Genomic DNA, 27,206 nt, shown 5'->3' on the forward strand with positions numbered 1-27,206 from the left:
TTCTGCATTTTTTGCGCGATTTTGATTCCAGTTTTTGGTGCGGTTTTGATGCGGCTTTTGTGCAGTTTTGATTCAGTTTTGGGTGCAGTTTTGATGCGTTTTTGGTCCGGTTTTGGTGCGGTTTTGATGCAATATTTGGTGCGCTTTTTTGCACGGTTTTGATGCAGTATTTGGTGCTTGTTTTGCGTGGTTTTAATGCAGCTTTTGCTGCGGTTTTTGCGAGGTTTTGATGGAGTTTTTGGTGCAGTTTTGATGCATTTTTGATGCAAACTGGTTTTTGATGCATACTGGTTTGAATGCAGCTTTTGGTGCAGTTTTGATGCATTTTTTATGCTGTTTTTGGTCCATTTTTATTGCGCGGTTTTGATGCAGTTTTTGGTGCAGTTTTGATGCAGTTTTTGATGCAAACTGGTTTTTGATGCATACTGGTTTGAATGCAGCTTTTGGTGCAGTTTTGGTGCATTTTTTATGCTGTTTTTGGTCCATTTTTATTGCGCGGTTTTGATGCAGTTTTTGGTGCAGTTTTGATGCAGTTTTTGGTGCGTTTTTGTATGCTTTTTTGAAAGCTAAACAAAGATGTATTATTGAACAAAAAAAATGTGTGATGTCATTATTGTCCAACCTCCTCTTTTACATTTGTCCAACCAACACTCCATTACACACATAAATAGACAGATAGATGATAGATGAGATGGATAGACAGATCTATATGTAGATGTAGATGTACATATAGATAGATGCTAACATCTATCTATTCATATATCTATCTATAGATATATCTGGATAGATATCTCTATGGATAGAGATATCTATTGATAGATGTATGTATAGTGTAGGGTGCGTGTCAACTGTCCGGATTACATCCAGATTAGCTGCAGATTGGATGCTGTGTACTTGTAGTCCCATTGGATGATGCATGCACACAAACACACACACCCCCAAAGACCCCCCGCACAGCCCTGCACAGCCCCGCACACACCCGCATAGCCCTATACACACCTGAACAGTACCGCACAGCGCCGAACACATCCAAACAGTCCGCAGACCCCGCCCGCACACACACACGCACACAGTCACCGCCCACACACTTCCCTCCTCCCGAACTGCAGCGTTTCTCGGACCCACATTGGTAGCAAAACTGCACGTCTTTTTTACATCTGCGGTTTTGCTGTGGATGTGCCTGACTCAATGCAAGTCTATGGGTGCAGAAACGCTGCAATTCCGCATAAAAGAAGTGACATGCTGCGGAAAAAAAAAGGGGGGGTTTCGGTGCGGCTTTTTCCGCAGCATGTGCACAACAAGTCTGCGGCTCCCATAGACTTACATTGGTTGTGCACTACACTGCGGATTTGATGCAATTTCTTATGACAAAAAAACACTGCGTATCTGCAATCAAATCCGCAACGTGTGCACACAGCCTTAGCATTTAGTGAACCTAGCAAAAAGGCCAAGCAAAAATCAAGTGTGGGATTGCATTTTTTTGCAATTTCATCGCACTTTGAATTTTTTTCACATTTTCTGTTACAAGACATGGTAAAATCAATGATGTCATTCAAAGGTACAACTTGTCCCGTAAAAAATAAGCCCTCACATGGCCACATTGACGGAAACATTATGGCTGTGGAAAGAAGGGGAGCGATGAACGAAAACGAAAAAATGAAAAAAGCTCCAGGGGTGAAGGGGTTTAGAAACATGGATATCGACATATCTATGGAAATAGATATATATATACATATATATCTCTGTATGTGTCTATCTATCTATCCATCCATCCCATATCTATCTACCTATTATCTATTTATCCATCTATATCTATCTATCTGTAATGCAGTGTGGGTTGGACAAATGTAAAAGAGGAGGTTGGACAGAAATGACATCACAATTCTTTTTGAAGATAGGTTTGGGTGTGTTTTGGAGTGGGTGTGCTAGGTTCGGGCTTAGTGGCCAGTGCAATGCATCATGGAACTTGTAGTATTAGAGCACAATAAGTCAGGAGAAAGGAAGTTGTCAATTAACCCCATGAGAGCTGGATCCAGCACTGACGATGTGCTGCTACAACATGATACAAGGTAATATTGCTAAAATAAACACAGTGGATGTCTTCAGTGGCACATAGCAGCAAGATATATGAAAAAAAAGTTATAGTAGTGGACAACTTCTTTAACAAAAAAGTATGAAAAAACTGAAATTATATCTTATATTCTAGGTTCTTCAAAGTAGCCACCTTTTGCTTTGATGACTGCTTTGCACACTCTTGGCATTCTCTTGATGAGCTTCAAGAGGTAGTCACCGGGAATGGTCTTCCAACAATCTTGAAGGAGTTCCCAGAGATGCTTAGCACTTGTTGGCCCTTTTGCCTTCACTCTGCGGTCCAGCTCACCCCAAACCATCTCGATTGGGTTCAGGTCTGGTGACTGTGAAGGCCAGGTCATCTGACGTAGCACCCATCACTCTCCTATATATAATTCCACATGTGTTAATTCATAGTTTTGATGCCTTCAGTGTCAATGTACAATTTTCTTAGTCATGAAAATACAGAAAAATCTTTAAATGAGGTGTGTCCAAACTTTTGGTCTGTACTGTATGTATACAATGGTCATATACATAAATACACGTGGTAGTGCACAAGTTACAAACAAATGAAACATCAGTTACTATCTTGATGTTCGGCCAAGGAGTTGGACCACATGGTGGGTGTGGGGAACCATCTGTTTCCAGCACCCTCCAACATGTTCTAAAATGTGACCACTCTCAAAAGGGAACAGCATGAATTAGAGAGACAACTGGCCTCACAAGACCATTTAACCCCTTTGTCGGTCACTCCATTTTCCTTCCCCGATATGGTCCTAATCACCCCGCCCTTGGTTTTTGTAAATGAAACTCCAAAACCTGTGATGCATCAAAACTTTTCAATGGAAGGCCATATGTTTGAGATTTTTTGCACCATCAGATGCAGGCTCCCATTATGCTTGGAGACTAAACATGGCTTTGCTACCTAGCTTATACTATCTGTTCTCATTAATTCCCCACTCTGTGGTGCTAGAAAGGGTTGGGACCCTGGCAGGCATCCCTGAGATCTCAAAAATGTATCCGTTGTATGTCTAGGACATATGATAATTTCATAATCCCCATATGGAATTCCCAGATGACTAAATTAAACAGTAAACTAAGCTGCTGGGGGTGAAAGTTGACAAACTGTGTAAGTTACTTGAACACTTGAACAATGAGAAATTACCTCCTCACACCTTCCCTCATTCCTGTGAAAAAATGCCTGAATAAGAGCTGTGTACTATAAAAGAAGGATCTACCTCTGTTTTGATAAAAACTACAGGTCAGCAGTCAGGCAACAATGGCACCCACTGGAGAAATATATATATATATGATCTATTGACCATCTCTGAACCCTCAAAGATGATTGGAAAATCTAAGTTGGGTCAATGGGACAATCAGGTCACCAGGGCACATGCCTCAATGGACTCTGTCAGCTTCCTGCTGTCTCCTCTCTGTGGGTACCCGTCAAAATTGGGGTACCACTGGTTGTGATATTTGGCCCTCGAAGCCCAGAAGTTGCAGATGTTTTCATTCCTGGCAGGCGAGCCAGTGGAAGGGTGAGACTCTGTCATTTGCACCTTCCTATGTACTTACTTGGACTATATTATATATAATTGAAAATTGTTGGTTCAATAAAGTATTGCCAAACTGTGTTACCCTCACCCTGTGTTGCCTAAGTAGTATTATGCCCATGGGAAAGGAGTACGGGAATTGAATGGGATAAGTCCTGGTCCATGTAGGTCAGCAGACAAGAGCATCCACTGATCCTCGTGCCTCTACAGGAGTTTTCGTCAATCTCATCAGGCTGGACCACCTGCTGAGCCAGGTATCCTGTTTCAGCTTCACATTGCGAAGGGGGATTTTATTTTCGCCTGGATATGATACAGTTCATGGGCATGACATTAAATCGACCCCATATTCTTCACAGTACAGTAATAATGTCCCCAATCCTTTAATAATGTCCCTTGTCCTGTAATAATGTCTCCAATATTGTAATAATGTCCATTGTCCTGTAATATTGTCCTAAGCCTGTAATGTCCGCTGTTTTGTAATAATGTTCCTTAACTTGTAATTAGTGATGAGCGAGTGTACTCGTTGCTAGGGTTTTCCTGAACACACTCTGGTGGTCTCCAAGTATTTATGACTGCTCAGAGATTTAGTTTTCCTTGCCGCAGCTGGATGATTACATGTGGGGGTTGCCTGGTTGCTAGGGAATCCTCACATGTAATCAAGCTGTCTAGCAGTCGCAAATCATGCAGCTGCGGCAAGGAAAACTAAATCTCTGAGCAGTTACAAATACTCGGAGATCACCCGAGCGTGCTCTGGAAAACCCGAGCAACGAGTAGACTCGCTCATCACTACCTGTAATAATGTCTCCATCCTGTAATAATGTCCGGTGTTCTGTAATAATGTCCCCTATCCTGTCATAATGATTCCTCACCCTGTAATGATGTCCCCAATCCTGTAATTATGTCCCTTAACCTGCAACAATGTCCCCAATCATATAATAGTGTCCCCTTGTCTTGTAATAACGTCACTCAGCCTCTAATAATGTCCCTTAATTCTGTAATAACGTCCATCATCCTGTAATAATGACTATTCTCCTGTAGTAATGTCCCCAAGCTTGTAATAATTGTCCATTATCCTGTAACAATGTTCTTTAGCCTGTAATAATGTCTTGTAATAGTGTCTTTAATCCCATAATCCTATTTAAATCTTGGCTTGCACTTTAAATGCTGAATAATAACACAGAACTGCATGAAATAATCATGACAGTACAAAGTGACCAAAAGAGTAGAAAAATATAGAAATAAAAGAATTCTATATTGGGGCCCCAAGAAGAAAAAGCACTTTAGCGAAACGGTGCTCGTCGGGCGCAGGGATCGGCATGCACACTCCTCCTCCTTTGCACTACACGGATGTACAGTTAGGTCCATATATATTTGGACAGAGACAACATTTTTCTAATTTTGGTTATAGACATTACCACAATAAATTTTAAACAAATTCAGATGCAATTGAAGTTCAGACTTTCAGCTTTCATTTGAGGGTATCCACATTAAAATTGGATGAAGGGTTTAGGAGTTTCAGCTCCTTAACATTTGCCACCCGGTTTTTAAAGGGACCAAAAGTAATTGGACAGATTAAATAATTTTAAATAAAATGTTCACTTTTAGTACTTGGTTGAAAACTCTTTGTGGGCAATGACTGCCTGAAGTCTTGAACTCATGGACATCACCAGACGCTGTGTTTCCTCCTTTTTGATGCTCTGCCAGGTCTTCTCTGCGGTGGTTTTCAGTTGCTGTTTGTTTGTGGCCTTTCTGTCTGAAGTTTAGTCTTTAACAAGTGAAATGCTGCTTAATTGGGTTGAGATCAGGTGACTGATTTGTCCATTCAAGAATATTCCACCTCTTTGCTTTAATAAACTCCTGGGTTGCTTTGGCTTTATGTTTTGGGTCATTTTCTGTCTGTAGTATGAAACGACGACCAATCAGTTTTGCTGGATTTGGCTGGATCTGAGCACACAGTATGGCGGCTCTGAATACCTCAGAATTCATTCGGCTGCTTCTGTCCTGTGTCACATCATCAATAAACACTAGTGACCCAGTGCCACTGGCAGCCATGCATGCCCAAGCCATCACACTGCCTCCTTCGTGTTTTACAGATGATGTGGTATGCTTTGGATCATGAGCTGTACCACGCCTTCGCCATACTTTTCTCTTTCCATCATTCTGGTAGAGGTTGATCTTGGTTTCATCTGTCCAAAGAATGTTCTTCCAGAACTGTGCTGGCTTTTTTAGATGTTTTTTAGCAAAGTCCAGTCTAGCCTTTTTCTTCTTGATGCTTATGAGTGGCTGCACCGTGCAGTGAACCCTCTGTATTTACTTTCATGCAGTCTTCTCTTTATGGTAGATTTGGATATTGATACGCCGACCTCCTGGAGAGTGTTGGTCACCTGGTTGGCTGTTGTGAAGGGTTTTCTCTTCACCATGGAGATTATTCTGCGATCATCCACCACTGTTGTCTTCCGTGGGCGCCCAGGTCTTTTTGCATTGATGCGTTCACCAGTGCTTTCTTTCTTTCTCAGGATGTACCAAACTGTAGATTTTGCCACTCCTAATATTGTAGCAATTTCTCGGATGGGTTTTTTCTGTTTTCGCACCTTAAGGATGGCTTGTTTCACCTGCATGGAGAGCTCCTTTGACCGCATGTTTACTTCACAGCAAAACCTTCCAAATGCAAACACCACACCTCAAATCAACTCCAGGCCTTTTATCTGCTTAATTGAGAATGACATAATGAAGGGATTGCCCACACCTGTCCATGAAATAGCCTTGGAGTCAATTGTCCAATTACTTTTGGTCCCTTTAAAAACAAGGTGGCACAAGTTAAGGAGCTGAAACTCCTAAACCCTTCATCCAATTTTAATGTGCATACCCTCAAATGAAAGCTGAAAGTCTGAACTTCAACTGAATCTGAATTGTTTTGTTTAACCCCTTCCCGACCTGTGACACAGCGTATGCGTCATGAAAGTCGGTGCCAATCCGACCTGTGACGCATATGCTGTGTCACAGAAAGATCGCGTCCCTGCAGATCGGGTGAAAGGGTTAACTCCCATTTCACCCGATCTGCAGGGACAGGGGGAGTGGTAGTTTAGCCCAGGGGGGGTGGCTTCACCCCCTCGTGGCTACGATCGCTCTGATTGGCTGTTGAAAGTGAAACTGCCAATCAGAGCGATTTGTAATATTTCACCTAAAAAAATGGTGAAATATTACAATCCAGCCATGGCCGATGCTGCAATATCATCGGCCATGGCTGGAAATACTAATGTGCCCCCACCCCACCCCTCCGATCGCCCCCCCAGCCCCCCGATCTGTGGCCCGCTCCCCTCCGTCCTGTGCTCCGCTCCCCCGTCCTCCTGTCCGCTCCCCCGTGCTCCAATCACACCCCCCCGTGCTCCAATCAAACCCCCCCGCACTCCGAACCACCCCCCCTGCACACCGATCCCCCCCCCCTGCACACCGATCCACCCGCCCGCACACCGATCACTCTCCCCCATGCTCCGATCCCTCCCCCCCCGTGCTCCGACGCCCCCCCGTGCCCTGATTTCCCCCCCCCTGTGCCCTGATCTCCCCCCCTTATACTTACCGATCCTGGCGGGGTCCGTCAGTCTTCTTCCCCGAGCGCCGCCATGTTCCAAAATGGCGGGCGCATGCGCAGTGCGCCCGCCGAATCTGCCGGCCGGCAGATTCGTTCCAATGTTAATTTTGATCACTGTGATATAATCTATCACAGTGGTCAAAATAAAAAAACAGTAAATGACCCCCCCCATTTGTCCCCCATAGATAGGGACAATAATAAAATAAAGAATTTTTTTTTTTTTCACTAAGGTTGGAGTTAGAACTAGGGTTAGGGTTAGGGGTAGGGTTAGGGGTAGGGGTAGGGGTAGGGTTAGGGTTAGGGGTAGGGTTAGGGTTAGGGTTAGGGGTAGGGTTAGGGGTAGGGGTAGGGTTAGGGGTAGGGTTAGGGTTAGGGTTAGGGTTTCGGTATGTGCACACGTATTCTGGTCCTCTGCGGATTTTTCTGCAGCGGATTTGATAAATCCGCAGTGCTAAACCGCTGCGGATTTATGGCAGATTTACCGCGGTTTTTCTGCGCATTTCACTGCGGTTTTACAACTGCGATTTTCTATTGGAGCAGTTGTAAAACCGCTGTGGAATCCGCAGAAAGAAGAGACATGCTGCAGAATGTAAACCGCTGCGTTTCCGTGCAGTTTTTCCGCAGCATGTGTACAGCGATTTTTGTTTCCCATAGGTTTACATTGAAATGTAATCTCATGGGAAACTGCTGCGGATCCGCAGCGTTTTCCAAAGCGTGTGCACATACCTTTAGAATTAGGCTATGTGCACACGGTGCGGATTTGGCTGCGGATCCGCAGCGGATTGGCCGCTGCGGATCCGCAGCAGTGTTCCATCAGGTTTACAGTACCATGTAAACCTATGGAAAACCAAATCCGCTGTGCCCATGGTGCGGAAAATACCGCACGGAAACGCTGCGTTGTATTTTCCGCAGCATGTCAATTCTTTTTGCGGATTCCGCAGCGTTTTACACCTATTCCTCAATAGGAATCCGCAGGTGGAATCCGCAGGTAAAACGCAGTGCCTTTTACCCGCGGATTTTTCAAAAATGGTGCGGAAAAATCTCACACGAATCCGCAACGTGGGTACATAGCCTTAGGGTTAGGGTTGGGTTGGAATTAGGGTTGTGGTTAGGGTTAGGGGTGTGTTGGGGTTAGGGTTGTGGTTAGGGGTGTGTTGCGGTTAGGGTTGTGGTTAGGGTTACGGCTACAGTTGGGATAAGGGTTAGGGGTGTGTTGGCGTAAGAATTGAGGGGTTTCCACTGTTTAGGCACATCAGGGGGTCTCCAAACGCAACATGGCGCCACCATTGATTCCAGCCAATCTTTTATTCAAAAAGTCAAATGGTGCTCCTTCCCTTCCGAGCCCCGACGTGTGCCCAAACAGTGGTTTACCCCCACATATGGGGTATCAGTGTACTCAGGACAAACTGGGCAACAATTACTGGGGTCCAATTTCTCCTGTTACCCTTGAGAAAATAAAAAATTGCTTGCTAAAACATCATTTTTGAGGAAAGTAAAATGATTTTTTATTTTCACGGCTCTGCGTTGTAAACGTCTGTGAAGCACTTGGGGGTTCAAAGTGCTCACCACATATCTAGATAAGTTCCTTGGGGGGTCTAGTTTCCAAAATGGGGTCACTTGTGGGGGGTTTCTACTGTTTAGGCACACCAGGGGCTCTGCAAACGCAACGTGACGCCCGCAGACCATTCCATCAAAGTCTGCATTTCAAAACGTCACTACTTGACTTCCGAGCCCCGACATGTGCCCAAACAGTGGTTTACCCCCACATATGGGGTATCAGCGTACTCAGGACAAACTGGGCAACAATTACTGGGGTCCAATTTCTCCTGTTACCCTTGAGAAAATAAAAAATTGCTTGCTAAAACATCATTTTTGAGGAAAGAAAAATGATTTTTTATTTTCACGGCTCTGCGTTGTAAACGTCTGTGAAGCACTTGGGGGTTCAAAGTGCTCACCACATATCTAGATAAGTTCCTTGGGGGGTCTAGTTTCCAAAATGGGGTCACTTGTGGGGGGTTTCTACTGTTTAGGCACACCAGGGGCTCTGCAAACGCAACGTGACGCCCGCAGACCATTCCATCAAAGTCTGCATTTCAAAAGTCACTACTTCCCTTCTGAGCCCCGACGTGTGCCCAAACAGTGGTTTACCCCCACATATGGGGTATCAGCGTACTCAGGAGAAACTGGACAACAACTTTTGGGGTCCAATTTCTCCTGTAACCCTTGGGAAAATAAAAAATTCTGGGCTAAAAAATTATTTTTGAGGAAAGAAAACGTATTTATTATTTTCACTGCTCTGTGTTATAAACTTCTGTGAAGCACTTGGGGGTTCAAAGTGCTCACCTCACATCTAGATAAGTTCCTTTCGGGGTCTAGTTTCTAAAATGGGGTCACTTGTGGGGGGTTTCTACTGTTTAGCCACATCAGGGGCTCTGCAAACGCAACGTAACGCCCGCAGAGCATTCCATCAAAGTCTGCATTTCAAAATGTCACTACTTGACTTCCGAGCCCCGACATGTGCCCAAACTGTGGTTTACCCCCACATATGGGGTATCAGCGTACTCAGGAGAAACTGTACAACAACTTTTGGGGTCAAATTTCTTCTGTTACCCTTGGGAAAATAATAAATTGCAGGCTAAAAAATCATTTTAGAGAAAATAAAATTTTTATTTTATTTTCATGGCTCTGCGTTATAAACTTCTGTGAAGCACTTGGAAGTTCAAAGTCCTCACCACACATCTAGATTAGTTCCTTTGGGGGTCTAGTTTCCAAAATGGGGTCATATGTGGGGGATCTCCAATGTTTAGGCACACAGGGGCTCTCCAAACGTGACATGGTGTCCGCTAATGATTGGAGCTAATTTTCCATTTAAAAAGCCAATTGGCGTGCCTTCCCTTCCGAGCCCTGCCGTGCGCCCAAACAGTGGTTTACCCCCACATATGGGGTATCAGCGTACTCAGGACAAACTGGACAACAACATTTGCGGTCCAATTTCTCCTATTACCCTTGGCAAAATAGGAAATTCCAGGCTAAAAATCATTTTTGAGGAAAGAAAAATTATTTTTTATTTTCATGGCTCTGCATTATAAACTTCTGTGAAGCACCTAGGGGTTTAAAGTGCTCAATATGCATCTAGATAAGTTCCTTGGGGGGTCTAGTTTCCAAAATGGGGTCACTTGTGGGGGAGCTCCAATGCATAGGCACACAGGGGCTCTCTAAACGCGTCATGGTGTCCGCTAACAATTGGAGCTAATTTTCCATTCAAAAAGTCAAATGGCGCGCCTTCCCTTCCGAGCCCTGCCGTGTGCCCAAACAGTGGTTTACCCCCACATATGAGGTATCGGCGTACTCGGGAGAAATTGCCCAACAAATTTTAGGATTCATTTTATCCTATTTCCCATGTGAAAATGAAAAACTGAGGCGAAAAGAATTTTTTTGTGAAAAAAAAAGTACTTTTTCATTTTTACAGATCAATTTGTGAAGCACCTGAGGGTTTAAAGTGCTCAATATGCATCTAGATAAGTTCCTTGGGGGGTCTAGTTTCCAAAATGGGGTCATTTGTGGGGGAGCTCCAATGTTTAGGCACACGGGGGCTCTCCAAACACGACATGGTGTCCGCTAACGATGGAGATAATTTTTCATTCAAAGAGTCAAATGGCGCTCCTTCCCTTCCGAACCTTACCATGTGCCCAAACAGTGGTTTACCTCCACATGTGAGGTATCGGTGTACTCATGAGAAATTGCCCAACAAATTTTAGGATCCATTTTATCCTGTTGCCCATGTGAAAATGAAAAAAATTGAGGCTAAAAGAATTTTTTTGTGAAAAAAAAGTACTTTTTCATTTTTACGGATCAATTTGTGAAGCCCCCGGGGGTTTAAAGTGCTCACTATGCATCTAGATAAGTTCCTTGGGGCGTCTAGTTTCCAAAATGGGGTCACGTGTGGGGGAGCTCCAATTTTTAGGCACACGGGGGCTCTCCAAACGTGACATGGTGTCCGCTAAAGAGTGGAGCCAATTTTTCATTCAAAAAGTCAAATGGCGCTCCTTCCCTTCCAAGCCCTGCCGTGCGCCCAAACAGTGGTTTACCCCCACATATGAGGTATCAGCGTACTCAGGACAAATTGGACAACAACTTTCGTGGTTCAGTTTCTCCTTGTACCATTGGGAAAATAAAAAAAATGTTGCTAAAAGATAATTTTTGTGACTAAAAAGTTAAATGTTCATTTTTTCCTTCCATGTTGCTTCTGCTGCTGTGAAGCACCTGAAGGGTTAAAAAACTTCTTGAATGTGGTTTTGAGCACCTTGAGGGGTGCATTTTTTAGAATGGTGTCACTTTTGGGTATTTTCATCCATATAGACCCCTCAAACTGACTTCAAATGTGAGGTGGTCCCTAAAAAAAATGGTTTTGTAAATTTCGTTGTAAAAATGAGAAATCGCTGGTCAAATTTTAACTCTTATAACTTCCTAGCAAAAAAAAATGTTGTTTCCAAAATTGTGCTGGTGTAAAGTAGACATGTGGGAAATGTTATTTATTAACTATTTTGTGTCACATAACTCTCTGGTTTAACAGAATAAAAATTCAAAATGTGAAAATTGCGAAATTTTCAAAATTTTCGCCAAATTTCCGTTTTTATCACAAATAAACGCAGAATTTATTGACCTAAATTTACCACTAACATGAAGCCCAATATGTCACGAAAAAACAATCTCAGAACCGCTAGGATCCGTTGAAGCGTTCCTGAGTTATTACCTCATAAAGGGACACTGGTCAGAATTGCAAAAAACGGCCAGGTCATTAAGGTCAAAATAGGCTGGGTCATGAAGGGGTTAAAATTCATTGTGGTAATGTCTATAACCAAAATTAGAAAAATGTTGTCTCTGTCCAAATATATATGGACCTAACTGTATTTTTGGAGTCGATCTGATTTGTAGTTTTTAAAAAAATCACATTTTAAAAAAAATTTCCCATAGGAATTAATGGCGACTTTTCCATTACCCCCAACTTGACCTTCCAAAGATGGCAGCTATGCAAATGTACAGTGTCCATTTTAGGACATGATCATTTATCAAAGTCAAACATCAGAATAAAGTGACTATGACACCCGACACTCGACTATGACCTCCGACACCCGACTCTGACACCCAACACTCCAACACCCAACACCCCGACACTCCGACACCCCGACACTCCGACACCCCGACACTCCGACACCCCGACACTCCGAGACTCCAACACTCCGACACCCCGACACTCCGAGACTCCAACACCCCGACACCCCGACACCCCGACACCCCTACACTCCGACACCTCGATACCCCAACACTCCGACACTCTGACACCCATACACCCTGACATTCCGACACCCCGACACTCCGACACCCCGACACCCCTACACTTTGACACCCCGACACTCCGACACCCCGACACTCCGACACTGACACCCGACACTCTGACACCTGACACCCAATCATCCGACACCCAAATATGACACCCGACACCCGACTATGACACCCGACACTCCGACACCCGACACTCTGATACCCGGCACCCCAACATCCGACACATAAATATGACACCCAACACCCGACTATGACACCCGACACTCGACCGTCCGACACCTGACTCTGAAATAAATACATTTTTTATGGTGCTTGAACCCTCTAGTGTTGCAATCGTCAGCGGTATCATTCAGTGTTAAGGGTCCTCAAGGACTTAGTAGTCCACTAATTGTACAATTTTATTGAGTAAATAGGGACCACTGCACTGCTATAACAAATATATGTGACAAGGTTCCCTGATTTCTATAACAAATGTTAGTGGGCTGATTAATGAAAATTGCCTCAGAGTAAAACCATTTTGGTTGTCCATAGCAGCCAGAGGTCAGCTTTCATATTTAAAACTGCTGAGGTAAAATGAAAGCTGACCTCTGATTGGTTGACAGAGCTGTCTGTCAGGCAGTTTCACTGTGTGAGGCCTGTTCTTCCTAATCTGCTAGTCACCTTCTAATCTAACGTTACTTTCTTACAGTCCACACCTGATACACTGCTGTAAAGCTGGCAGCGCTGTTCAAGCACCATGTATTTCCTTCAGGAAATGCCCATCTAGTTTTACTATTGTTACCCAATAAAGAATTCTTCTATTTCTATATTATTCTACTCTTTTGGTCTCTTTGTCCTGTCCTGATTATTTCAGGCAGTTCTGTGTTATTGTAATAGTGTCTGTAGTAATATTTCCAAGCTTGTAATAAGGTCCACTGGCCTTTAGTAACATCTCTTGTACTGTAATAATGGTCCTCGTCCTGTAATAGTGTCCCCAAGCTTGTAAAAATGTCCTCTTGTCTTGTAATAATGTAAATCACACTATAATAATGTCTCTCAATCCTGTAATAATGTCCCTCGCCCTGGAATAATGTCTCCTCTTCTGTAATAATACCCCCAAGCTTGTAATAATGTCCCTTGTCCTGTAATAATGTCCCTCAGCCTGTAATAATGTCTCCATTCCTGTAATGTGTCCCCTGTCCTGAAATAATTTACCCAAGCTGGTAATAATGTTCACAGGCCTTTGATAACATCCCTTGTCCTGTAATAATGGTCCTCATCAGGTAATAGTGTCTCCTGTCCTATAATAATATCCCCAACCTTGTAATAATGTTGCTCGTCCTATAGTAATATCCCCAAGCTTGTAATAATATCCCATGTCCTGTAATAATGTCCCTCGTTCTGTAATATTGGTCCCCGTCCTTTAATAGTGTCTGAAATAATTTACCCAAGCTGGTAATAATGTTCACAGGCCTTTGATAACATCCCTTGTCCTGTAATAATGGTCCTCATCAGGTAATAGTGTCTCCTGTCCTATAATAATACCCCCAAGCTTGTTACACTGTCCACTTGTCGTGTAGTATTGTCACTCTTCCTGTAATAATGTCCCTCACCCTATAATATCATCTCCTTTCGTGTAATAATGTACCCAAGCTTGTACTTTTGTTCCTTGTTCTGTAATAATGTCTCCCATCCTGTAACAGTGTCCCCTGTCCTGTAATAATATCCCCAACCTCGTAATAATGTTGCTTGTCCTATAATAATATCCCCACGCTTGTAATAATGTCCCATGTTCTGCAATAATGTTCCTCGACCTGAAAGAATGCTCCACTATCCTGTAATAACGTACCTCAGCCTGTAATAATGGTCCACTATCCTTTAATAATGTCCCTCAGCCTGTAATAATGATCCACTATCCTGTGCAAATGTACCTCAGCCTGTAATAATGTCCTCAATCATGTAATAACATATCATGTCCTGCAATAATGTCCCCATTCTGGTCCCATTTTATAGAAATGTCCCCATCCTGGTCCCATCTTGCAGTAATGTCCCCATCCTTGTCTCCTTCTTGTAACAATGTCACTCATTCTGCTGCTCCTTACATGCATATTAAAAAAAATTCTTCCCACCTGACCTAACTCCCTTGGCAAACAGCATCCTCTTTCTTCACGGGAACTCAGGTTAATATCTACATGTAGGGAAGGAAGGAAGAGAGAGAGCGCACCCACAGATGAAGTAAGGTTGACTGTGTGTCGGGGTCCGAGGTGGAGGCCGATGTGGTGACACAGTCTATTATTATTTTGAGCATGTCTGATTATAGGTATCTTTATTTTTTCACCATTTATTTTATTTTTTGTTCATTACATTGCACCCTTTCTCTATATACTATATCTAACTTAGATTTAAATCCGGACTCATTGCTGGCTACTTCAGAACTCCAGCACTTTTTTTTATCCCTTTGAGCGCTTCCTGAAGTATGCTTGGGGTCATTGTGCTGCTGGAAAATCCATGACCTAGGACTCAAACCCAGCTTTTTGACGTTGGGCACTAGATTGCAATCCAAAATCCTTTGGTAACCTGTAAATGACGTGATGCCCTGCACACAGTCAAGGCATCCAATACCAGGGGCAGCAAAACAACCCCAAAATATCTTTGAACCTCCATCATATTTGACTGTAGGTGTTGTGTTTTTATTCTTTGTAGGCATCATTCCATTTTTGGCAGACAGTAGAATTATGTGCTTTAATAAAAAAAAGGATCTGTCTCATCTGGCCAAAAGATGCTTTCCCTGAATGATTTTGGGGTATTCATGTACATTTTGGCAAATTGCAGTCTATCTTTTATGTCTCTGTGTCAGCAGTGGGGTCCTCCTAGGTATCCTGTTATAGCATTTCATTTCATTCAAATGTGTATGGACAGGTCGTGCTCAAACTGACGCACCCTGAGAATGCAGGACAGCTTGAATTTTCTTGGAACTTGATTGGGGCTGCATATCCACTATCCTGCGTTGCAACCTTTCATCATTTTTTTCTGCCATCCAGGGAGTTTAGCTACAGGGCCAGTTGTAGACCGTGTACCTGGGTGGTCTCCGCTGGTTACAGCTGGCCATGAATAAAGAACATGATCAGACAATTTGTCAAGAAACTATTGTATTACTGACAAAAGAGCTTGAGCTTCTCTGGAACTAAAATGGAAAAACGTGGTAAAGTTTTGCACACACCTAGTCTGTGTTGACTAGGACCCTTGTATGGGCTCAGAATGTTTTTATCAAATACGCTATAATTTGCCTGACCTATACTTCCGCCTAATGTGGTAACTGAGTGTCATGATCCAGGCCAGGTTTAGGTTTTATCTTTCCTTTCCCAGTCTGGTGATGGTAGGAGTTAACTTTCCCTGCCTCGTTCCTGTGTCCAGTCTGCTATATCTCTGTGAGTTACTGATCTGTCCTGGCTCTGGTGAGTTACTGATCTGTCCTGCTGCCTTCATCTGACCCGACCCTTGTCTGTTGACCTTCCACCTACCCTTCCCTGCTCCTCATTTCCCTGTATTTTTGGATTCCCCGGTATTTGACTTTAGCTTGGCTCTGACCTGATTTTGTCCCTCCCTTCTGGTATTTCTGCTACTGACCTTTTGCTCTTGCCTGACTCTGTGCCTTGGTTTTCGCTTTGGTAGTGCATTACCCTCTGGTATCGACTCGACTCTCTGACTATTCTGCTGCCACCTAGTGGTAGCTTAGCTGTATTACTGTAGGTTTGTTTCATAGTAGGATATTCAGCTCACTCTCCACTCTGCTGCCATCTATTGGAGTCTGTGTTACTCTTCATTAACCCTGAGGGCTTAACCACAGACAGCAATGCAATTAGATGAATGAAAGAAGCTGGCCCAGCAGTGGTGCAGCACAGTAGTTAACAAACTTAGCAATTCTCTAACCACTATTTCCTCCCACTCACAGGTGGTTCTCCAATTGGATAGTTCTGTTGAAAGTAAATGTATATAAGTCTCTCTAATGCTGTAAGCATTTAGCTCTTATTCATACAGTCCTGCTAGCAAACAATATCTCTGAGGGAGAATCTACATTTGGCACAAACTCTCTATCTAGGTCCACGTGCACACATTCACCAAAATCACTATGGCAGGGCCTGAGCTCAGGACTTACTGACTGTATCCTGGTAGCTGAGGATCATCCACTCGGCCGTTAGCTGGGAGGCCAAGGAGTGAATGGCGGAATTGTCACACGAACCATTGATTAGCCTGGTGGACTTGCAGGAGGCTCTCCACCTCATAGCAAATGGCACGAGGGGAATCCAACTGTAGTCCCTCCAAGGAATTCTATCTTTAACAGACATTATGGAACAGATGTACACTTTTCAAGAACTTTGGCAAGTTTCCGAAGCATCACGAACTCCAAGCTACAAGGATCGCAGCGGATCTCTCACACGCCCACGATCCTTCGGCCAGCTTCACTTAGTACTGAAAAACACCATGAGTTCTACAATAGAGTCATGGGCAACTGAGACCTCTTGTAGCTGGACACTGACAATGCATGTCCATTCAACACCATCTCACACTTTGGTTGTTAACTTTTTGATTATGTTGCGCACAAATGGATAAAGGAACGTCATGTTCTCTGGAGATGGACTTGTAACCTTGAGATTGTTGATATTTTTCAACTATTTCTCTTCTCACGTCCTCAGACTGTTTTCTACTCCTCTTTCTGTTCTCCATGCTTAGTGTGGCACACACAGATACACAATGCAAAGACTGAGTCAACGTCTCCTTTTCTTAACCGGTTTCAGTTGTGATTTTCATATTTGCCCACACATGTTACTTGCCGGAGTTTGATGGAGTATCACATGCTTAAAACAAAGTTGTTTACCCACGATATTAGAAAGGTGTCAACAATTTCGTCTGGCCCATTTTTGGGGTTTTGTGTGAAAGGATGTCTAATTTGCATTTTTTTCTCTGTTTTTTTTTTGTTGTTGTTCCAATACACACAAAGGAAATAAACATGGGTATAACAAAACGTGCAATTGCAATAATTTTCATGGAGAAATACTTCATTTTCTGGAATAATTTCCAGGTTGGCAACACTTTCGGCCATGACTGTAAATACACCTAAATGTGTGCCTATACTTACCTGATATAACTCCTTGGTGGTATTTTGCCATTTGATATTGTAATCCTACATTCATTATATGCCGCTCATTGGCCTCTACTTGCTTTCATCCTTCCTTGTTTTTACCAATAACTTAAATGTAGCAGCTGTGTGACTCAGTAAAATATTTTCATATATATGGATTGTATCTGATGTTTGACTTAATTGGAAAAACACTTACATGATATATTGTGCAATATCTGGATTTAGTTATCATATAAACGTCCTTGTTGATGTTGGTGCACAGTTGTAAGCTTGTTCCCACCTACATAGCTAAATGTTCCTTCCATTGTATGTGCAGCCATTCAATTCTAAAAATCGAAATTGACCCCAAATTTTTGTCAAAGTGGTCAGAACCCAATTATCCAGAATTATATTCCTATCGACATGTTTTTAAGGGAGTGTGTGAAATATGATTAAGTCTACAGAATTCCCACCATCTTCGCTGTCTGGACTGTTGGGTGGACGTTAGATAATGACAACCTAATAACAATTCATATTTGACTTTGGCAGGAATGGGAGTATCATAGTGGACCATAAAGTGATTGTGGAAATTCAATATAAGGAAAATGCTAATGTGACAGAACAATATGAACACATTTTTGAACAAGTTAAGGAAAAAGTGGAAACTGTAAAAAACACTGACTGCACAGACACAAGTGAGTACATCAATGTCTTCGTCACTGGGCTTAAAATAATACTTGGGTCAAACATGTCAAGAAATTCCTCATTTAAACTTGTCAGGCTACATTTCTAAAACAGGAAAATTCGGTCAAAGTGTATATAAATATCGTACCACAAATGTCTTTAAAAAAGGACCTTTCACCAATTTTTTATGTTGAACTGGACACATGACGTAATGGGAGTTGCGGAGTGAAGAAAAACTTGATTTTATTTTTTTTATTTCACCTCTGTTTCAGAGATATTAGCAATCAAACTATTTGGCACCTAGTGAGTTAACTTTTGTTAAGGCCAAGTGGGTGTTATTATAAACTTATCCCTGTGGGCGTATACTTCTCCCTGTATGAGTTGCCCAATCGTATGCAGGCAGAAACACAGAGGAGCAAGAAGCACACGCCCCCTGAGTGAAAACTATCTGATAACTCTCACATGGATTTAAGAAAAGTTAACTCATTAGGTGTCAAACACTTTAATTGCTGATATCTCCACTTTTACATTACCTGCCCAATTCAACAGGACAAATTTGGTGAAAGGGTCTTTTTAACCCTTTCTCCCCCCAAGCCTGTTTTCATCTTCATGAACAGGCCAAATTTTACAATCCTGACCAGTGTCATTTTATATGGTAATAACTCTGGAATTCTTTAACAAATCCCACTGATTCTGAGATTGTTTTTTCGTGACTTATTGTACTTCATGACAGTGGTAAAATTTGTTCTATATAACTTAACATAACTTAAAGTTGGCAAAAATTTGAGGAAGCAGTTATTCTGGACTTCATCTGGTCGCTGTTAAGTGGTTTGCTTCCTTTCCTGTGGCCGACGGCACTTTTATGCACACCTAAAAAGACGGACACAGCCGGGTCATTGGCCAGACAGTGTCCAATGTCCCCATCTGTTTCATTATAGGGAATCTTCCTCTGGGGGTTCTGTCTGAATCATGTATATCAGAGATTTATATGGAAACTCCGGTGTAAGCGCTCAGTGTAGAGTGTAGGATAAATGTGAGCTGAGTCTTACTGCCAGATCTTTGGGAGGCAGAATGAACCAATCAACTCCAAATCAAGTCCTCTTTCTTACTGTACCTGTCGCTGACTTGAATTAAGATTTTTGTGCTTGTTTTTTTATTATGTATATCCCTTTTCACATGGAAGCGCAATGGAATAAATGGTGCTATAATAATAATTAATAATAATAATCAACAGCAGGTGAAGAATTGGTTTTATTTATCTTTTACGCCATTCCTTGTCCGGTATAAGTGATTAGGTGTCTTTATTCTTCGGGTCAGTGCGATGACAGCGATAAAAGATTTATATCAGGTTTTTTATGTTTGGCAGCTGTCACACACTAAAAGACGCTTTTTATTTGCAAGAAGTAGTTTTTGCATCACCACAATTTGAGAGCTATAAATTTTCTATATTTCAGCCAACATAGCCATGTTATGGCTTGTTTTTTGCAGGACAAATTGATGTTTTTTACTGGCACCATTTTCGGGCACATGACATTTTTTGATCACTTCCTATTCCAATTTTTGGGAGACAGAATGAACAAAAATCAGCAATTCAGGAACTGCTTTTTTTTTAGTGCCATTCTGCGAGTGGTAAAATTGATACAGCAGCTTTATTTTTTAGTTCAGTACAATTACAGCGATTCCACATTTATAATTTTTTTTATGTTTTATAGAAAAAATAATTATTTTTGCACTGCTTTATTTTGAGAGTTTAGAACTTTTTTTTTATTTTTCCATTAATGAAGCTGTTTGGTTGCTTGTGTTTTTGCTGGACAAGATGTTTTCAGTGATGCTATTTTTATTTACATTCATCTTTTTGATCTTGTTTTATTCCACTTTTTTTTCCTTCATTTTTTTTTTTTACGGTGTTCACTAAAAGTGTTATCTAATGAGACATTTTCATAGGGCGGGTCATTCAGGACATGGTAATACCAAATAAGTAATTTTTTTGTTTATTTTTTATTTTTTCATAAAAACATTAATTTAAGAATACAATATACTTTTAGTTAGTATTTTATTATTTTGTGATTTTTGTTAAATACTTTTACAATTTTTTTAAACTTTTTTTTTATTAAGTCCTTTTATGGGACTTTCACTTTCACGGCTCTGATTGCAGTTATAAAGCATAGCATTGATCGAGCATTGCTATGCTTTGTACCTTTCTGTGCTGCACCAAAAACAAGCTACGGTAGTTAGATCATGGACTGTGCATGATCTAGCTGGCTTGCTAGCACTGGTGACCTGGGTGTCATCATGATGTCATCGAGTCACCATGGCAATGATTGGGCTTCCATGATGACATCATCAGGTGCTGATAGGACGGCAGAGGAAGCACCTCCCTCTCCCTGCCTTCTAAATGCTGTGATCGATAGCACACGAGTCGAACCCATCCGAGCATCCGACTTTCTTGATTCTAGTAACGAACACTCAAGCATTTTAGTGCTTACTCATCACTATTTGCTATACTAAGCATGGTGATTTATGTTGGTGATTTTATGCGTCATGTACTGATGGTGGGTATGGTGCTGCAGTCATGTACTGACTGGGGTTCTGGTGCTACATTTATATATTGACGGTGGTCCAGGCATTGCATTCATGTGCTAATGATGGGTTCTTTGCTGCATTCATGTGCTGACACTGGTTTTGGAGTTGCATTCATGTTCCGTGGTTCTGGCATTGCCATCATGTAATGACGGTGGTTCGGATATTGTACACATGTAACACTACAAAATGAGCTTTACGGCTATGTTTATACTTAAAAATCCTCAAAATGTTTTAACATTTGTTTTTTGCCACTATTTTCAAAAATTGCAGCAAAAAGCACTGCAATATGTGAACTGTTATGATCCGGTGACCTTGGAGCCGCATGAATAACTTTCACTGGAGTAAGTGGTAACTGTACTGACCGCAAATCCTGATCTAACACCGCAACTAGAAGTAGCCGTGGGGTGTGCCTAACAAACCCTAGACACCTCGTCACACCCGGAGGACTAATTACCCCTATAAATGGAAATAGGAATAATATCTTGCCTCAGAGCAGAACCCCAAAGAATAGGCAGCCCCCCACAAATATTGACTGTGAGTAGGAGAGGAAAGACACACACAGGCAGAAAACAGAATTTAGCAAAAGAGGCCACTCTAGCTAAAATAGGAAAGGATAGGACAGAATACTGTGCGATCAGTATTAAAACCCTTCCAAAAATATCCACAGCAGATTATACAAAAAATTCTTCCATCTAACTTAAGACGTGGAACGTATATCTGCAACTCCAGAGAATCCTACACACAGAGCAGAAATACAGCATGTGTGCCAAAGGCAAAAAAACAGACACTTATCTTTGCTGAATTGGCAGCTAAGCAGGAGAAACCAGACAGAGGTCCAACACCTCCCAAGAACAAACTGGGAACCTCTGTCGGACACAATATTCTCCGGAATACCATGCAAACGAACCACATGCTGAAAAAACAACAGAACCAAATCCGAAGAGGAAGGCAATATAGGCAAAGGCACCAAATGAACCATCTTAGAGAACCGGTCACAAACAACCCAGATAACCGACATCCTCTGGGAAACCGGAAGATCAGAAATAAAATCCATAGAAATATGTGTCCAGGGCCTCTCAGGGACCGGCAATGGCAAAAGCAACCCACTAGCACGTGAACAACAAGGCTTGGCCCACGCACAAGTCCCACAGGACTTCACAAAACAACGCACATCACGCGACAAAGAAGGCCACCAAAGGGACCTACCAACCAAGTCTCTGGTACCAAAAATGCCAGGATGACCAGCCAACACGGAACAGTGAACCTCAGAAATCACTCTACTAGTCCATCTGTTAGGAACAAACAGTTTCCCCACAGGACAGCGGTCAGGTCTGTCAGCCTGAAATTTCTGAAGAACCCGTCGTAAATCAGGAGAAATGGCAGAAAGGACCACCCCTTCCTTCAAAATACCGACTGGTTCCAAGACCTCAGGAGAATCAGGCAAAAAACTCCTAGAGAGGGCATCAGCCTTAATGTTCTTAGAACCCAGAAGGTACGAGACAACGAAATCAAAATGGGAAAAAAACAAGGACCATTGAGCCTGTCTAGGATTCAGCCGTTTGGCAGACTCGAGGTAAATCAAATTCTTATGATTGGTCAAGACCACAATACGGTGCTTGGCTCCCTCAAGCCAATGTCGCCACTCCTCAAATGCCCACTTCATAGCCAACAACTCCCGATTGCCAACATCATAATTGCGTTCAGCAGGTGAAAATTTACGGGAAAAGAAGGCACACGGTTTCATTAAGGAACCAACAGGATCCCCCTGAGACAAAACGGCCCCTGCCCCAATCTCAGAAGCGTCAACCTCAACCTGAAACGGAAGAGAAACATCCGGTTTGCGCAACACCGGAGCAGAAGTAAATCGACGTTTAAGCTCCTAAAAGGCAGAGACAGCCGCAGAGGACCAATTCGCCACATCAGCGCCTTTCTTCGTCAAATCGGTCAAGGGTTTAACCACGCTGGAAAAATTAGCAATGAAACGGCGATAAAAATTTGCAAAACCCAAAAATTTCTGAAGGCTCTTCACGGATGTGGGCTGAATCCAATTATGAATGGCGTGAACCTTAACCGGATCCATCTCTATAGACAAGGGAGAAAAAATTAAGCCCAAAAAAGAAACCTTCTGCACCCCAAAGAGACACTTAGACCCTTTCACAAACAGGGCATTGTCACAAAGGATCTGAAATACCATCCTGACCTGTTCCATATGAGACTCCCAATCATCGGAAAAAATCAAAATATCGTCCAAATATACAATCAAGAACTTATCAATATAAGTCCGGAAGATATCATGCATGAAGGACTGAAAAACAGATGGAGCATTAGTGAGCCCGAATGGCATCACAAGGCATTCAAAATGGCCTTCGGGCGTGTTAAACGCAGTTTTCCATTCATCACCCTGCTTAATACGAACAAGATTATATGCCCCCCGAAGGTCAATCTTCGTAAACCAACTAGCTCCCTTAATCCTAGCAAATAAACCGGTAAGCAAAGGTAAAGGGTATTGAAACTTGACCGTGATCTTATTCAAGAGGCGATAATCAATACAGGGTCTCAAGGAGCCATTTTTTTTAGCCACAAAAAAGAATCCCGCTCCCAACGGTGAAGAAGATGGCCGAATATGCCCTTTCTCCAAAGACTCCTTAATATAGCTCCGCATGGCGGTATGTTCAGGCACAGACAGGTTGAAAAGTCGACCCTTAGGAAACTTACAGCCTGAAATCAAGTCAATCGCACAATCGCAGTCCCTGTGCGGTGGAAGGAAGCTGGACTTGGCCTCATCGAATACATCCTGAAAATCAGACAAAAACTCTGGAATTTCAGAAGAGGAAGAAGAGGAGATTGACATCAAAGGAACATTATTATGAACCCCCTGACAACCCCAACTAGTCACAGACATGGACTTCCAATCCAACACAGGATTATGTACCTGCAACCATGGAAAACCCAGCACGATAGCATCATGCAAATTAGGCAACACCAGAAATCGACAATCTTCCTGATGGGCTGGCGCCATGCGCATGGTCACCTGTGTCCAAAACTGGGGCTTATTTTTAGCTAAGGGTGTAGCATCAATGCCCCTTAAAGGAATAGCGTTCTGCAAAGGCTGCAAGGGAAAACCACAATGCCTAGCAAACTCAAAGTCCATTAAGTTCAAGGCGGCGCCTGAATCCACAAACGCCATGACAGAAAATGATGACAATGAGCAGATCAAGGACACAGATAACAGAAATTTAGGTTGTACAGTGCTGATGGTAAATGAACTAGCGATCCTCTTTGTCCGCTTAGGGCACACTGAAATGACATGAGAAGCGTCGCCACAATAATAACACAACCTATTCTGACGTCTGAAACCTTGTCGTTCCGTTCTAGACAGAATCCTATCACACTGCATTGGCTCAGGAATCTGCTCTGAGGACAACACCACAGCGCGCACAGTTCTGCACTCCCGCAAGCGCCGGTCAATCGGAATGGCCAGAGACATAGAATCACTCAGACCGGAAGGCGTGGGAAACCCCACCATAACATCTTTAACAGATTTAGAAAGACCCTTTCTGAAAATTGCCGCCAAAGCATCATTATTCCATTTAGTCAACACAGACCATTTTCTGAATTTCTGACATTACAATTCTGCTGCCTCTTGACCCTGAGACAGGGCCAACAAGGTCTTCTCAGCTTGATCCACAGAATTAGGTTCATCATATAATAATCCTAAAGCCTGAAAAAAGGAATCTACATTAAGCAAAGCAGGATTCCGAGATTCCAGGGAAAACGCCCAATCCTGCGGATCGCCACGCAGCAGGGAGATGACGATTTTAACCTGCTGAATGGAATCACCGGAGGATCGAGGTCTCACAGCAAAAAACAGTTTACAGTTGTTTTTAAAACTCAAAAATTTGGACCTGTCACCAAAAAACAAATCAGGAGTAGGAATCTTCGGTTCTAAAACAGGAGTCTGAACAATATAATCAGAAATACCCTGTACCCTAGCAGCAAGCTGATCTACACGAGAAGCTAATTCCTGAACATCCATGCTAGCACAAGACTCTTCAGCCACCCAGAGATAAAGAGGGAAGAGAAGGCAAAGCAGACTATAGAAAAAAAAATGGCTCAACACCTTTCTTCCCTTCTTCTGAGATGCATTTAGCTCATTATTGGCCAGTTGTACTGTTATGATCCGGTGACCTTGGAGCCGCATGAATAACTTTCACTGGAGTAGGTGGTAACTGTACTGACCGCAAATCCTGATCTAACAGCGCAACTAGAAGTAGCCGTGGGGTGTGCCTAACAAACCCTAGACACCTCGTCACAGCCGGAGGACTAAATACCCCTATAGATGGAAATAGGAATACTATCTTGCCTCAGAGCAGAACCCCAAAGAATTGGCAGCCCCCCACAAATATTGACTGTGAGTAGGAGAGGAAAGACACACGCAGGCAGAAAACAGAATTTAGCAAAAGAGGCCACTCTAGCTAAAATAGGAAAGGATAGGACAGAATACTGTGCGGTCAGTATTAAAACCCTTCCAAAAATATCCACAGCAGATTATACAAAAAATTCCTCCATCTAACTAAAGATGTGGAACGTATATCTGCAACTCCAGAGAATCCTACACACAGAGCAGAAATACAATCAAAAATCCAGCACACAGCATGTGTGCCAAAGGAAAAAAAATACAGACACTTATCTTTGCTGAATTGGCAGCTAAGCAGGAGAAACCAGACAGAGGTCCAACACCTCCCAAGAACCATTGACAACTGGCAAGGACTAATGAATCCAGCAAACCTAAATACCCCAGTCAGAATTGCAATCAGCAGATACACCTGACAATGACTGCCGCCCAGGGACAACTGCATTACCACCTACACCCACCGGAGGGAGCCCAAAAGCAGAATTCACAACAGTGAACGCAGCTTATAATGGTTGCTTACTTCTGCATCAAGAGGTGAGTAGTGCTGGTAATGTCATGTTTGCAATAGGCATATCCTACTCCGAGGAAAAGGACAGACATATTTTACCTATTGAATGTGGACACTTCCTAACAGGTATGTATAGAAATGACCTCATTAGTGCTGCTCACCTTCCAATTCAGATTTACCAGACGACCCCTGAAGCAGAGTGGTCAGCAGTAGGACGGAGAGAATGATGCTATGGAAATGTTGCACATGATTTTTGGCATCAGGGAAAGACTATATTGTATGTGGGCTGGTGGGTCGATGTGGCAGTGTAAGGGGGACGACAGCACCACGGGTAACTGTGCATCGGGTCTGGAACTGAAAAGGCTGCATCCTCTGTTTTCTGGGGGGAAGCTTTAGTGAGGCAGACCTTCCTCCTGACCATCTGGGCCGGGAATGTTAAAGGAGAAAGCATGCGCAGCAGAGCAGATTTGGCACCAACCCAGGACAACATGCAGAGAGGTGAGCGGCGCACTCTGCTTCCCGTTCCCCCGTCGAGTACCGATGCTGCGACAGCCCCCATCGACTGCAAAGGGGCTGCACCAGAGAAAGAGAGAGGCTTGCAGCAATCCAGAGAGAGAAAGGGACTGCTGTGCACAGAGTAGCCGTGTGTTCAGCAGCAGCCAGGAAGAGAAGTGCTCCGTCCTGGGAAAACCAGCCACGCGCAGGTCAGCATCCGTTGTCTCCCGCCCCCAGCTGCAGAGACCAGTGAGTATGGCCATCCCGGATCACCTGTATAGCGCAGCCCCGCACTCAAGCAGCCCCATCGCCACCGCTGACAGATACTGTGAGGAGAGACGTGCAGGGTGCCCGTTGATCACCATGGTGCAAGATGCTGAACGTTCCGGGCTAGTGAGTATTGTGTGCGTGCTGCCAGAGAGAGATCGAGTGCAGCACCCAACCAGAGAACCAGCACACCAGTGGTTATTGGCACTTCAGGCTTGGCACAAGCAGGCAGCACGCAGCATAGTAAGAAGAGTCCAAAGTCACCAAAGGAGAAAGAATATGCGGCACTCACCCTAGATTGGCAGTATGAATCGTGATTTATTGAAGAAACTTTAACAGGAAAAATCCATTAGAGCGTGCGGTACAACAGAGGGTGCGGTATTGGAGTCAGGACGACGGCCGTTTCGCACTCACAGGTGCTTCGACGGGTCCAGCTAATAGATTACTAAACGTCATTTCCCTTTATAGGATCATTGACGAGTATATTGACACAAGATGTGAGCATAAAAAAAATACGTGGCTGTGACAATGTGTAATAAGTACGTACAATAAACATAATAATAATCTATATGCAAATTTGTAACACTGAAGGAATTATATGA

The 27,206-nt window shown here is 43.1% G+C and overlaps 1 protein-coding gene across 1 annotated transcript in view; it reads left to right on the top strand.

Moving 5' to 3' along the window:
* LOC138677298 (mucin-17-like) overlaps window positions 1-27,206 on the top strand; it is a 105,038-nt gene that overhangs the window by 58,699 nt on the left and 19,133 nt on the right. The window contains exon 13 of the mRNA XM_069767333.1: window positions 18,203-18,348. Coding sequence (XP_069623434.1) covers window positions 18,203-18,348 — 146 coding nt within the window. The remainder of the gene's footprint in view (window positions 1-18,202; window positions 18,349-27,206) is intronic.

Source organism: Ranitomeya imitator, chromosome 4 (assembly GCF_032444005.1).
Source record: "Ranitomeya imitator isolate aRanImi1 chromosome 4, aRanImi1.pri, whole genome shotgun sequence".
Lineage (NCBI taxonomy): Eukaryota > Metazoa > Chordata > Amphibia > Anura > Dendrobatidae > Ranitomeya > Ranitomeya imitator.